At 38.2% G+C, this 13,386-nt stretch overlaps 1 protein-coding gene across 1 annotated transcript in view; it reads left to right on the top strand.

Annotated features, from left to right (window-relative positions):
• CLCA1 (chloride channel accessory 1) overlaps positions 1 to 6,824 on the top strand; it is a 37,471-nt gene extending 30,647 nt beyond the window's left edge. Inside the window, exons 10-14 of the mRNA XM_043878627.1 lie at positions 181 to 396; positions 1,468 to 1,729; positions 2,629 to 2,799; positions 5,183 to 5,416; positions 6,213 to 6,824. Coding sequence (XP_043734562.1) covers positions 181 to 396; positions 1,468 to 1,729; positions 2,629 to 2,799; positions 5,183 to 5,416; positions 6,213 to 6,595 — 1,266 coding nt within the window. The 3' untranslated portion in view covers positions 6,596 to 6,824. The remainder of the gene's footprint in view (positions 1 to 180; positions 397 to 1,467; positions 1,730 to 2,628; positions 2,800 to 5,182; positions 5,417 to 6,212) is intronic.
• Positions 6,825 to 13,386: the final 6,562 nt, after the last annotated feature.

Genomic DNA, 13,386 nt, shown 5'->3' with positions numbered 1-13,386 from the left:
ATTGGATCATTAAAAAAAAGAAGAATTGGATCATAATAGGTACTAAACATCAAACCAAGTTCTTAGGTACCACTGAAGTCTTTTTAACGGGGCAACTAATAGTTGGAGGCAAAATGGAAGCTATTATATGATGGGAGCTGTATTCTCCAGAAAGTAAAGAATTGTATACTTACTTTACAGCTTGAGAGTAGGGGATTAACCCTCCAGAACAATCAGTGGATGAATGGCACAGTGACTGTGGACAGCACTGTGGGGAAAGACACTTTGTTTCTCATCACCTGGACAACTAATCTTCCCCAAATCCTTCTCTGGGATCCCAGTGGAAAGAAACAAGATGGCTTTGTAGTGGATACAAGCACCAAAATGGCCTACCTTCAAATCCCAGACATTGCCAAGGTATGGGTTCATCTTTTTTCTTTCTCACAATTTGATAAGATAAAATTTTTATAGAATAATTGCAGCTTTTTAAATGATAGTGGTTGCTAAAAAAAAAAAAAAGTCAGTGTTGAATAAAAGAGAACAAGGAAAAAACTCCATTCAATGGAAATCACTCAGTATGACAGCAAGTCTCTTCAGTTCAGTCACTCAGTTGTGTCCGACTCTTTGCAACCTCATGGCCTGCAGCATGCCAGGCCTCCCTGTCCATCACCAACTCCTGGAGCTTACTCAAACTCATGTCCATCGAGTCAGTGATGCCATCCGACCAGCTCATCCTCTGTCATCCCCTCCTCCTCCTGCCTTCAATCTTTCCCAGCATCAGGGTCTTTTCCAGTGAGTCAGTTCTTCACATCAGGTGGCCAAAGTGTTGGGGTTTTAGCCTCAGCATCAGTCCTTCCAATGAATATTCAGGACTGATTTCCTTTAGGATGGACTGGTTGGATCTCCTTGCAGTCCAAGGGACTCTCAAGAGTCTTCTCCAACACCACAGTTCAAAAGTACCAATTCTTTGGCAAGCAGCTTCCTTTATAGTCCAACTCTCACATCCATATATGGCTACTGGAAAAATCAGAGCCTTGACTAGATGGACCTTTGTTGGCAAAGTAATGTCTCTGCTTTTTAATATGCTGTCTAGGTTGGTCATAACTTTAGTCAGGAAAAAGGAAATCAGTGATATTTTCTCCAGGTATTAAAAAGAGAACCTTCAAATTACACAGCAGCTGATGCTTTGGCATAGTGAAAATTATTTCCTCTATTGATCCTGCTCTTGAGAAATCAATGCTACGATAAGGACATGACTTTAAAACCTCATTTTTCCCAACTAGAATTTTCTTGGCAGTAAGAACCATGTCATTAGTCCAAACATACCAAAGTTTCCCTTGACTACAAGAGTATAAAAAACCTTCTTAGATCTACTTGTAATGTACATGTATCAGATGAGCTCTTCCTGTAGTTAACGTTGAAGTCAGGTCTGTCACTTAAATTTATTAACTGGAAATGTCTCCATTTTTTTTTTTTTTTTTTGGCTAGATTGGCACTTGGAAATACAGCCTACAAGCAAGCTTCCAAACCCTGACTTTGACCGTCACCTCCCGCGCATCAAGTGCTACTTTGCCTCCAGTTACAGTGACCGCTAAAATGAACCAAGATACAGGCAAATTCCCTAGCCCTGTGGTAGTCTATGTCAAGGTTCACCAAGGAACCAAGCCTATTCTCAGGGCCAAGGTCACAGCCCTGATAGAGTCAGTGGATGGGAAAACAGTTACCTTGGAATTACTGGACAATGGATCAGGTAACCACCCCAGGAAGTGGACACATTTTTCTTTCCCAGGAAACAACCAGGCGACTGAAGGAGGGCATCTGTGGTGAGAAGCCCAGCAGTGGGGCTGTGGCGGGCGAGCCCTCTGCCTCCCTGCAACGCCTGTACTTCAAAATGTTGGGAAACATCAGCAGGGCTTGCCTTTAGCTTCTATAAAGTGCAAGAAAGTGGTCAGTGGGCATTCCAACCCTCTCAGAAAAGGAAAGGAGGAAAATTAATAGCTATTTTGTGTTAGGTGTTTGTGATGGATGGATGGATAGATAGATCTTCATTTCATATCTTTGCCACACACTTTTGAGGTATTATGATCCCTACATTACAGATGAAGAAAGAGGATTTAACATTTGGAAAGCAGCAGAGATGGATTCAACTATTGTTATATATGACTCCCCTATCTATGTGAATTCTATATTATCTTGACCAAAGTGAAAAGTCTATTGTTTTTATATTTAAGAAGTCTAACAGGGTGAGAAAAAGAAAATTCTACATTTATTTTAGAAGGAACTTGACTATTTACTATAAAACAAGTAGCTTTATTAAAACAAATTCTGTAAATGAATTTCCTACCTAAACCTATCCTCAGTAAAAGTCATAAATTTTAAGAAAATAATCATACAACACTTTTTTCTCACCAGTAACATACAGTAATTCAATTCAGTTCAACAGATACTTATTGAGTAGTTACTTTGTGCTATGTTGGATGTAACAGAGACACATGACTTGATCTCTGATTTCAAAAAGAAAGACAATTCAGGAGGACAAGATGTATGCATTTGAAATTACACACACACAAAGTGGTAAAAGAAGTATACCTCACCCTTAACACAGTCAAATCCTAATTCCTTCATTAATTCCTTCATTTCTCTGTCAAGGTGCTGATGCTACTAAGGATGATGGTATCTATTCAAGGTATTTTATAGCTTACAATACAAATGGTAGATACAGTGTAAAAGTGTGGGCTCTGGGAGGAGTCAACACAGACTCTCAGAAGGTATCATCCCAGAAGAATGGAGCCATGTACATACCTGGCTGGATTGAGAATGGTGAGTAATCTGCAACAACACCCTTGGCTTGAGCAAAAGGCTTGGAATCAAGGGAAAACCAAAACCTGAGGAGAGAATGGTAGAGAATTAAATCAGAGTTTCTCAACCTTGCCATTACTGATATTTTAGCCACATAATTCTTTATTGTGAAGGGCTGTCCTGTGCATTGTGAGAGGTTTAGAAACACTTCTGGCCTCTATTTACTAGACATCAGAAGCAGCCCTCACAGTCATGACAATCAAACATATGTCCAGACATCGTTCACTGTTCTCTAGGTAACAACATAGCACCTAGTTAAACCATCAGATTGAATATAGATTTTGACTGCCTTGGTTCGATTCCAGCCTTCTACCAGATAAAGTATTTTAGGTACTCTCTTGTGCTTTGTCTGCCTCTCTTGTCAAAAAGGTAATAATAGTAACTACCTCATGGAATGGTTATGATGAATAAATAAGAAAATGCATCTAAATAAGCTATTGCTGGTAAATAAGAAGCATTCAATAACTGTTTGTTTTCACTTTTAATAATATTTCAAAACATTTTGTAATTAAGCTCTTTCTCAATTCAGGTCTTGTTATCTGCATCAGTATCACCATAAGCACACTGTCTCCTTTTCCTCCTCTCTTCTTCTATCAGACCAGGGAGAATAGTAGATAAACCTAATAACAGACAAAACACTGAGCCCACATGTAAGGAAGTGGAGAAATTATGGTCCGTGGAACAGATAGTCCCATACCAGTCTTCGTTATGAACACTTGTCCTTGAGTAGAGCTGGAATCAGACCTGAGACTGAGTCCTGCTAGGTTCTAGGACTTATTTTCCATCAATATCCATTCTGTCCTGGACAAGTCTTGTCCTAGTTCTGGTGTATAGTAAGAACAGCTCTTCCAAGAAGCTTCCCACTGTCCTCTTTACTTGAGTGTGTACTCAGGAAAGGGAAGATACTGAGACAAGTGGTATGCCCTCAAGCAAAGTTGACCATAGGGGAAAATGTTTTAAAAGATACTGTTGCTTTCAAAGCTCTTTTACGTATTTCAGCTTAGTTTATCCTCATTTGCTCTTCGTTTTGAGTCAAGGAAAGAAGTCAGGAGGAAACTGGTAGAGTGACTATATCTAGCAGTGTTATATTTGCATTAAGATATCTCATTCTCCTAATTATGTCATTTTACAGATGGAGGAACAGAGACTAGAGAGAATATCAATCCACATTACTAATAGTGATAAAACCTGATTTGGCATCAGGAAGCCATGTTTTTCCCTCATCCCCTGATGAGCCTTGGTACCAAGAGAGACCATCTTTACTGGTGAATTGGACTAAACTTAAATCTCCTAAAGTATTCATCTAATCTTTGCCCAAGACCAGATTAATTGGTATAAAGATCAATCTGTCTTTATAGACAAAAAAAATTATAAGGGCTAAAAAAGTAGAGTTTATGAGAAAGTAAAGTCTGAGTAATGTAATAGTAAGATATTATAGAATATTTTTATTGCAAAGAAAGTCTAAGAACCCCACTGATTGAACAGGTCAGGGATTTTTAGAATTTCAGGATGACTTTTATACAAATTTTCAGCAAGAATGTGAAGCAAATTGGAATTGCTACATTAACTAGATTTCCATGCATTCATTGAGAAAATCAAGTCTTACAAAAGCACACAATTTAGAATCCCTAACATAAAACGTTTTGTGAGAAACTACAGTCTAATAAGGAAGATAAAACACAAATATGGAGAGGAAGAGAAAAATTCAAAGAATAAAAATAATCAAGGCAATTCTTGAATCCCAGATAAATGATTAAGAAATAAATAGGAAAGACAAGAAAACCCACAGTATTACCTAGGTGGAAGAGACTGCTTGAGGAACTCTGAGAAGGTTTAAAGCAGAGGTAATATTTAAACTGATGTTGTGGCAGGTTAAGATTAGGATAAGATAGTAGGATAGCAAAAACATAGGATAGGGTGGAAGGTGGAAGGGAGGTTCAAGAGGAGAGGGATTTATGTATACCTATGGCTGACTCATGTTGGCATATAGCAGAAACCAACACAATATTGTGAAGCAATTATCCTCCAATTTAAATTAAAAAAAAAAAAAACACACACACAAAAAATCAATTCCAGGACAAGTGTAGTTATAAAAAACAAATTGTGGAAGCTATCCCACTAAATATCCAGGAAATAAATGTATGTGAGATAAAGAACTATGATTCTTTTTGCTTTTTCCCCTCTGATGTGACCTGATTTGGGAGCTTCACAACAAATAAAGTAAGTTTTGTGCATGGGAAGAAAGAAGGGAAGCGTAAGAAGAGGGCAACTCAATGACAAAACAGAGGGAAGTATAGCCATTTCATGGTGTTATCTGTCTTAACTGAGGAATTTTTTAATGCAGGTGAAGTAAAATGGAATCCACCAAGACCTGAAGTTAACAAGGATCAAGACAAGCAAGTATGTTTCAGCAGAACTTCCTCGGGAGGTTCATTTGTGGCCACCGATGTTCCAAAGGCCCCCATACCTGATCTCTTTCCACCGTGTAAAATCACTGACCTGAAGGCAAAACTCCAAGGGGACAATCTCATTAATCTGACCTGGACGGCTCCTGGGGATGATTATGATCTTGGAACAGGTAAGCTGAACGTGGTATGGACCCTGTAAAGGAGTTTAGCAGCCACGCAGAGGAGCAGAGGGTGGGAGGCAGGCAGGTGTGTTGTGATGTATTTAGAGGGCAGAAGGCAGGAGGGACCTGGAATGTCTCTGAAATGACAGTTTAAGACTTTTAAACACGAGAACTGGCCTATATAGGTGTAAGATATTTCAACCAGGAATAGCAATCCTCAGTTTTTTTTCCTGAAATCTTGCCAAGCTGTGCTTTAATAGACCTCATTTTTAGTAATGTCTCTTGGAGAGAACTGGGAATAGAGTTACTATGGAGCAGAGTTGTCCTTTGGAAGAAACCTCAGATTCTACTAGATTTTTTCCTTCAAAATATGGTCTGTGGATTGCAGCATGGTCATCACATGAATGCACGTTAGAAGTGTAGAACTGGGTCTACTGAACCAGAATCTGCATTTTAAGATCCCTGGATGATGTGTGTGTATATTCAAGTTTGAGAAGCACAAATAATAAAATAATAAGCAGTAATTATCTCCTCTTTCAGTCAGGTACTATGGCCAGAAATAATTAGCTAGGCTTTAAGTCAAGCCTGATCCAGTTTTACATTTATCACTCTGTCAGAATTGAAAAGGGAACAGGATATAAAAATTAAAATGTAAAAAAAAGAAGATACTAGTGCTTATAAAAATGGACCATCAATTTCATTTATTAATTGGTATTTTATAGGATGGTGATATTGTATCTAACAGATTTTTAAAAACTTTGACTTGAGGATTACAAATCACGTCCTTTTTTAAATTATGTTTTAGCTGACAAGTACATCATTAAAATAAGCACAAATATTCTTGAGCTCAGAGACAAGTTCAATGAATCGCTTCAAGTGAACACTACTCATCTCATCCCAAAGGAGGCCAACTCAGAAGAAGTCTTTGTGTTTAAACCAGAAGCCATCACTTTTACAAACGGCACGGATCTCTTCATTGCTATACAGGCTGTTGATAAGGTCAGCCTGAAGTCAGAACTCTCCAACATTGCACAAGTGTCTTTGTTTATTCCCCCAGAGATTCCTCCAGAGAAACCAAGTCCTTCTCTTCCTTGTCCTGATATTAGTATCAACAGCACCATTCCTGGTATCCACATTTTAAAAATTATGTGGAAGTGGCTAGGAGAATTACAAATTTCCTTGGGCTGAGTTTTCCTGAGATAAATCATTCATCCTTCTTTTGATTATAAAAATTTATAAAATGTATTTTAGATTTCCTTATGAGGCAATTTAATGAAATAAAATACTAAAAACTGGATACACATACATAAAAAGTATCTATTCAAATCCAAAAATTTAATCATTGCTCACTTATTAATTACTTGAGTACAGAAAGAAAGGGTGCTTGCATCAATAAATGGAAATATGTTTAATTTGATTTGAGGAACTTTTCCAGTTATAAAAGAACATGTAATTATATTGAAATATGCCAGAAATGCCCAACTAGGTCAAACTATTTAAATATAAAAAGCATGTTCAATATTACATAGCAACATAAATGGGAAAAGAATTTGAAAATGAATAGGTGCATGAATATGTATAACTGAATTACTTTGCTGTACATCTGAAACTAACACATTGCTAATCATCTATACTCCAAAACAAAATAAAAAGTTAAAAATAAATAAATATAAAATTCATGACTTGTTATAGAAGAGATTTGGACCAACATTACCAGGATTGTATATTCTTTTTCTCTAGATTTGGGCAAAGATGATGCATTTAAGAAAGAGATTGCATTGTAGCTTCCCAGGTGGTTCATCTGGTAGAGAATCCTCCTGCAACACGGGAGACCTGGGTTTGATCCCTGGGTTTGGAAGATCCCCTGGAGAAGGGAATGGCTACCCACTCCAGTATTCTGACCTGGAGAATTCCATAGACTGTATAGTCCATGGGGTCTCAAAGAGTTGGACACGACTGAGCGACTTTCACTTTCACTTTGCATTGTGGAAGGAAATAACAGCATGGTAAAGGCTCCAAAGGCACAGAAATGTATGCAATGTGCATGCAATTATGAGTCAAAGATGCCTAAAGCCACAGTGGTGGCATATGCAGTAGAAAAGTAGGTTCAGGCCAGGTGTGAAGGAAACTGATTGAGAAAAATTTGCTGTATACTTTGTGTCAAATGTTCTACTAATGCCTTATATGCATCATCTTACGTAATGCAATTCATTTCATTCAACAAATACTCATTAGCTGGCTACTATATTCCAGGCTTATGCTAGGTCCTGAATACAAACAGATGAGTAAGATTTGGCCTTTTTCTTACAGGCAATAAGGGACATGTGAGGATAAATCAGGAGTGCTATCTATGACTGAGTAGGGTGGGGAGGGAGGTTTTGGGGACTACATGAAGGACTAAACAAAACTGGAAGAGGCGACGGTCATGACAGATGAAAGGGGAAGGAAAAGAAAAGGGGAAGAGGACAAATAGACTTAGCAATATGACAGTTCCCATCAAGGACTAATCAAACATTCCAGTGCCTCCAAGGGCAAGTATTCTTGTAAAGTTGTTTCAAATTCCCAGTTTATTAGCACAATGAGTTTAATATTCAGGTGACTCTCCGAAAACAAAATATCTAGAAGATTGTTTTTACGTAGGCTCTAGATTTATTTCTTTATTTATGGATATTCTAAAAGGAAGATTCAAAAATTTCAAAATAGGATTTGAGGCACCTTAAAGATACATACAATAAGTATGTTTAAAAATTAAGAAAATAAAGAAATGGAAAAAAGTGAAAGTGTTAGTTGCTCAGTTGTGTCTGACTCTTTGAGACCCCATAGACTGTAGCCCACCAGGCTCCTCTGTCCATGGGATTCCCCAGGCAAGAATACTGGAGTGGGTTACCATTCCCTTCTCTAGAGGATCTTCCTGATCCAGAAATCAAACCCAAACCTCCTGCATTGCAAGTGGGATTCTCTATGATCTGAGCCAGCAGGGAAGCCTGGGAGAAAGAAAATATATGATAAAAACTAGAGGAAACTTTAGCATATCCAAAGTCAAATATAATGTTCTGTTCAATTGCTGTCCACATGTCACACCTTTATGTTGAGCATCCAAGCAGGCAGAACAAAGATTAACAGTTTACAGTGAAAAAGAAAAAACATAGGTTCAAGAGGAGCATGACTTTCTCTGTTTGAGACCCATGTGAAGTTTCATCTATAGGTCCTCAGTGAATTAGAGTACTGTAATGTTAAGGACAGCAGCTTCAGAAACATTCGTATAATAATCACAACAAGTTTAATGTAGCACTGATCAAAGCATCCTTCACTGTAATCATTCTTCACTGTGATGTTACAACACACTCAAACATTGTTCAGGAAAGACTGTTTTACAGGGGCCCAAGCAATGCAAAACTAGCAAATAGTTCTTGGGTTTGCTCCAAAGACAAAATCTGAAATGAATAGATTGTATGTCCTTTAGTCTAAGAAAGACTAGTTTTTCTTATGTATAAGTTTGTTATAATAGAACAGCAGAGAGTTCTGAGGCTAGAAAAACAGTGATGTCCTAAAGTTCATTACTGTTCAGTACTAGAATTCAGTACTGTTTATTGAGTACGCAACCAGGTACTTTGCCAACCAACTAGACAGAAGATCAGATTGTAGTCTTTTTCTGAAAGTTACGAAACCAAAATAGGTTGCTTCCATGTCCTAGCTGTTATAAACAGTGCTGCAGTGAACATGGGGGTACATGTGTCTCTTTCAATTCTGGTTTCCCCAGTGTGTATGCCCAGCTGTGGGATTGCTGGATTGCATGTCAGTCTATTTCCAGTTTTTTTAAGGAATCTCCATACTGCTCTCCATAGTGGTTGTACTACTTTGCATTCCCACCAACAGTGTAAGAGGGTTCCCCTTTCTCCACACACTCTCCAGCATTTATTGTTTGTAGACTTTTTGATGGCAGTCATTCTGACCAACATGAGATTGTACCTCATTGTGGTTTTGATTTGCATTTCTCTGATCAGCAGATGAATGGATAAGGAAGTTGTGTACATATACACAATGGAATATTATTCAGCTATTAAAAAGAACACATTTGAGTCAGTTCTAATGAGACAGATGAAACTGGAGCCTATTATACAGAGTGAAGTAAGCCAGAAAGAGAAACACCAATACAGTACATTAATACATATATATGGAGTTTAGAAACATGGTAACAATATGCAAGACAGCAAAAGAGACACAGATACAAAGAACAGACTTTTGGACTATGCGGGAGAAGGCGAGGGTGGGACGATGTGAGAGAATAGCATTGAAACATGTAAATTACCATATGTAAACTAGATGACCAGGGCAAATTTGATGCATGAAGCAGAGCACCCAAAGCTGGTGCTCTGGGACAACCCAGAGGGATGGGGTGGGGAGGGAGGTGGGAGGGGGGTTCAGGATGGTGGGACACATCTACACCCATGGCTGATTCATGTTGATATATGGCAAAACCCACCACAATATCATAAAGTAATTAGTAATTAGGCTATTTAATTAGCCTTAAATAAATTAATTTAAAAAAAAACAACTAGGGCACATGCTTAGCTAGAGGACCATTCACCTGCCCCACATGGACAAATGGGTGGGTCTGAGGCCCCATTTCAGCCCCATAAAATATGGCTACCATGGGTTTAGCTTGGAGAATTTCTAGGATGTCACTCATTGAGACTGCAACTTCCCATTTGGGTGAATTTAAATGGGACCTTGGGATACAGTGAGGAACTGCATAGAAATGTATGATGTTACTTCAGGCAAAGGAGGTAAATGTCAGCATGCAGATAAGACAAAGTAGAAAACAGCAGAGAAAAGCATTCTTATGTACTCTGGATTATAAAGCAGATCATTGCAAAATGGATCTAGATTGTCATATGTGATTTAAAAAAAAAAAAACACAACAAAACCAAAATCTTGCTTTATGCCATCATTACTGCACAATGATGTTAGTTTTGTTTTTAGTTTGTGATAGGTCAATTAAGTGGGTGGGTAAATCTGATAAATATATTCTAGGCATTGGTCACCTTGGATTTTCAAATAAAGGCTGTGTTCTACCTAGACTTTCTCATCTAGAACCACGGTTTTATCTGCTTCCTCTTCCTCTTTCACTTAACTGAGCCTAAACTCTTATTGGAAGACTTCCTTTTTTCTAGAAGAGGCTGTAACTTCTCCCAATATCCAAGTACCAGGGTTTGGCTGAGAGAAGTATTTTCTGAGCTCCCCTCTGCAACTTCCGAACTAGGTCATTACTCCTATGGTATCATGTTTAAGTCTCCATCCTTCACCATTGATCTATGTCATCCTTTATCCCTTATTTTCACTGTTATCTACCAATCTCACCCAAGACACTCTTGCCCCCTTACCTCTTAAAATCATTCTGCCTGGTATCAGAATCTGTATGAAAGAGTCGATCAATATCTTAGTTTCAAAATTCCTTGATCTTCACCCCACCTCCACTAATGTTACCAAACTATTGGATTGGATCATAAATAAAAATGGGAGAACATTGCAATTCCATATGGTTTGACCTAATACTTCCAAGGCCACAATCTAAACAATATTAAGCATATTATGTGCCTGAGGCATTCATTTATCCACTTGATATATATTTTAAAGTACCTACATTGTATCTTAATCACTTTGTTAGATGACAAGTATAAATGGATAAACAACCCAGGTATGGTTTTTATTCTCAAGAATTTTACAGCCAGTCAGCATGTGAACAAGTAAGTAGACAATTAACATACATAGTATGTAGGCACTACTTTCGGGAAAACATCTATTTTAAGAATCCGTGGTTTGGTAACTAATCCGCACATAGTCTCTGACAGAGGGAACGATGCTTCCATTTTCATAATGTCTGGTTATAAGTATAAAATAAAGAGGGAAAACCAACAAAAGAAAAGGAAAAAAAACAATCCTAATCAAATTTCTGTTTCTGCAAATATTACTACATATTACATGTTGGGACCTAATTCTTTTCATTTGTTCATTGATAGTTTGTTGGGATCAATGCCAGCAATAGAATTAGAGAGAAGGAATATAAACACTATGTTTTTAAAAATTATACTTAAAAAAACTACCTGACATATGGCTTCAATGGATTCCACCTGCCCCAACAATCTTATTACAGTTTAGACTTTTGAAGAAATGCCAAAATGTTTCCAAAGAACAAGCTTTCCAAAGTGTGTTTGTTAGAATGATTCATTAAAACAAATAAAGACTAATTAACAAAACAGAGTTCAAGGAGGTTTACAGTAAAATATCACAGAAACAAAGATGACAATCAAGGAAAGAACTAAATAATGAGAACAGAAAACTCATTGAATTAGAAAGCCTAAGCAATGCACAGTTATCATAATTGAGAAAAATCAAAATTTTACCTAGTTCCTGGCATCCAGTGAGAAACGGGAAACATTAAAAAGTTCTTCTTAGTGTATTTTAACTATCATAGAGATAAATATTGTCCTAAATTTTAAAGTAATTCCAAATTCATTAGGAAAAAAGACAAAAGGCATATGAGGAACTGCAGAATGGATAGCACAGTTCAAACTGCAGAGGGCACACCAAGCTCATGCATAATCTGGCAGTCACCAAACCTCAGCTTGTCTAACTCACAGGGCATGGCTGTGGGACCCAAGGCAGCACTTTCGGGATCCAGGCTATCAGTCTATTTAGAGCAAGGCCTTAGTATCTGGGGATTGGAAAGCAGAATACCACCACTATCACTACCACTCTTCCTACCAGGGGGTTAAAGAAGAGGTAGAGGTGTAGGGCAGGCAGGGGTAAGCAGGGCCTTGTCCTAGAAGAGGATGCTACCTTACTAACATCATTGGTGGTGCTAGTGGTAAAGAACCTGCCTGCCAACACAGGAGACACGAGACAGGAGTTCGATTCCTGGAACCAGAAGATCCCTTGGAGAAGGGCACGGCAACCCACTCCAGTATTCTTGCCTGGAGAATACCACGGACGGAGGAGCCTGGTGGGCTACAGCCCATAGAGCTGTGAAGAGTCGGACGTGATTAAAGCGACTAAGCACACACTGGGCTTTTCCTATGTTTCAGGCACTAAGTGTTTACTTATTCACATCCAGAACCTTCCCTAATATTTAAGAGGCCTGAGGCAAAATTAAAAGTGGAGATCAACATACCATGTCTCTAAATATGCAAATATAAATCAGGCTAACAAGCTATTAAATGTGTTTATCTCCTGTCTAGACAAATAACACTTTCATAATGACTTGAAAGCCCAGATTCAAATTTGCAATTATTAGGCCCTTCTCAATGTCATGCTGATACATGGCTGCTCAAGAACAGATGGGCCATGGGGCGCCCATTTTTCTTCCTATTGTCCCCAACTCCAGTCCTCACTTGAGGGACCTCATATACATGTGTGTGGCCCCCCTCAACCCACACAACACATCAATAGCTGTCCTTTGCACTCTCAAGCCTAGAAATGCACACACCCTTGATTTGATGCAACCTGTCTTGGGGAGACCTAATCCTGGCACCCCAGTTAGTTCTAGCCAACGCAGGCTGTGGAAGGAGGATCGGTTACTTATCAGGAGATTTCAGGTCCAGGCATGTGTAGTGTGTTCTAGAAGGAGAAGGGGAGGGGGCTACTCACTGGATGCGCACAACCTCCTGGCCTTGTGGACTCCTTACACCATAGAAAGGACCAGCTATATAATTTGGAGAACCAAGTACAAAATGAAAATGCAGGATCACTTGTTAAAGCAGAAGTAAAAAGTATTATTAAAGCTACTAAAATATAAAGCTTTTTACTTTCTTCCATAGCCTTTCTTCGGTTGTCATAGTAATTTTATTTGTAATTTAAAGTTGTTCTAAATTTGAAAAATTACCACTATAAAGTATTCATGTGACTTTTACCAATCCTCTTTACATTGTGCAATGCTAGTTCTAAATGCACATGTAAGAATATTTAACTTGTATGTAGAA

Source organism: Cervus elaphus, chromosome 20, assembly GCF_910594005.1.
Source record: "Cervus elaphus chromosome 20, mCerEla1.1, whole genome shotgun sequence".
NCBI classification, from domain to species: domain Eukaryota; kingdom Metazoa; phylum Chordata; class Mammalia; order Artiodactyla; family Cervidae; genus Cervus; species Cervus elaphus.
Note: the sequence above shows the minus strand (reverse complement) of the source record. Positions and strands in the feature narration are given on the sequence as shown.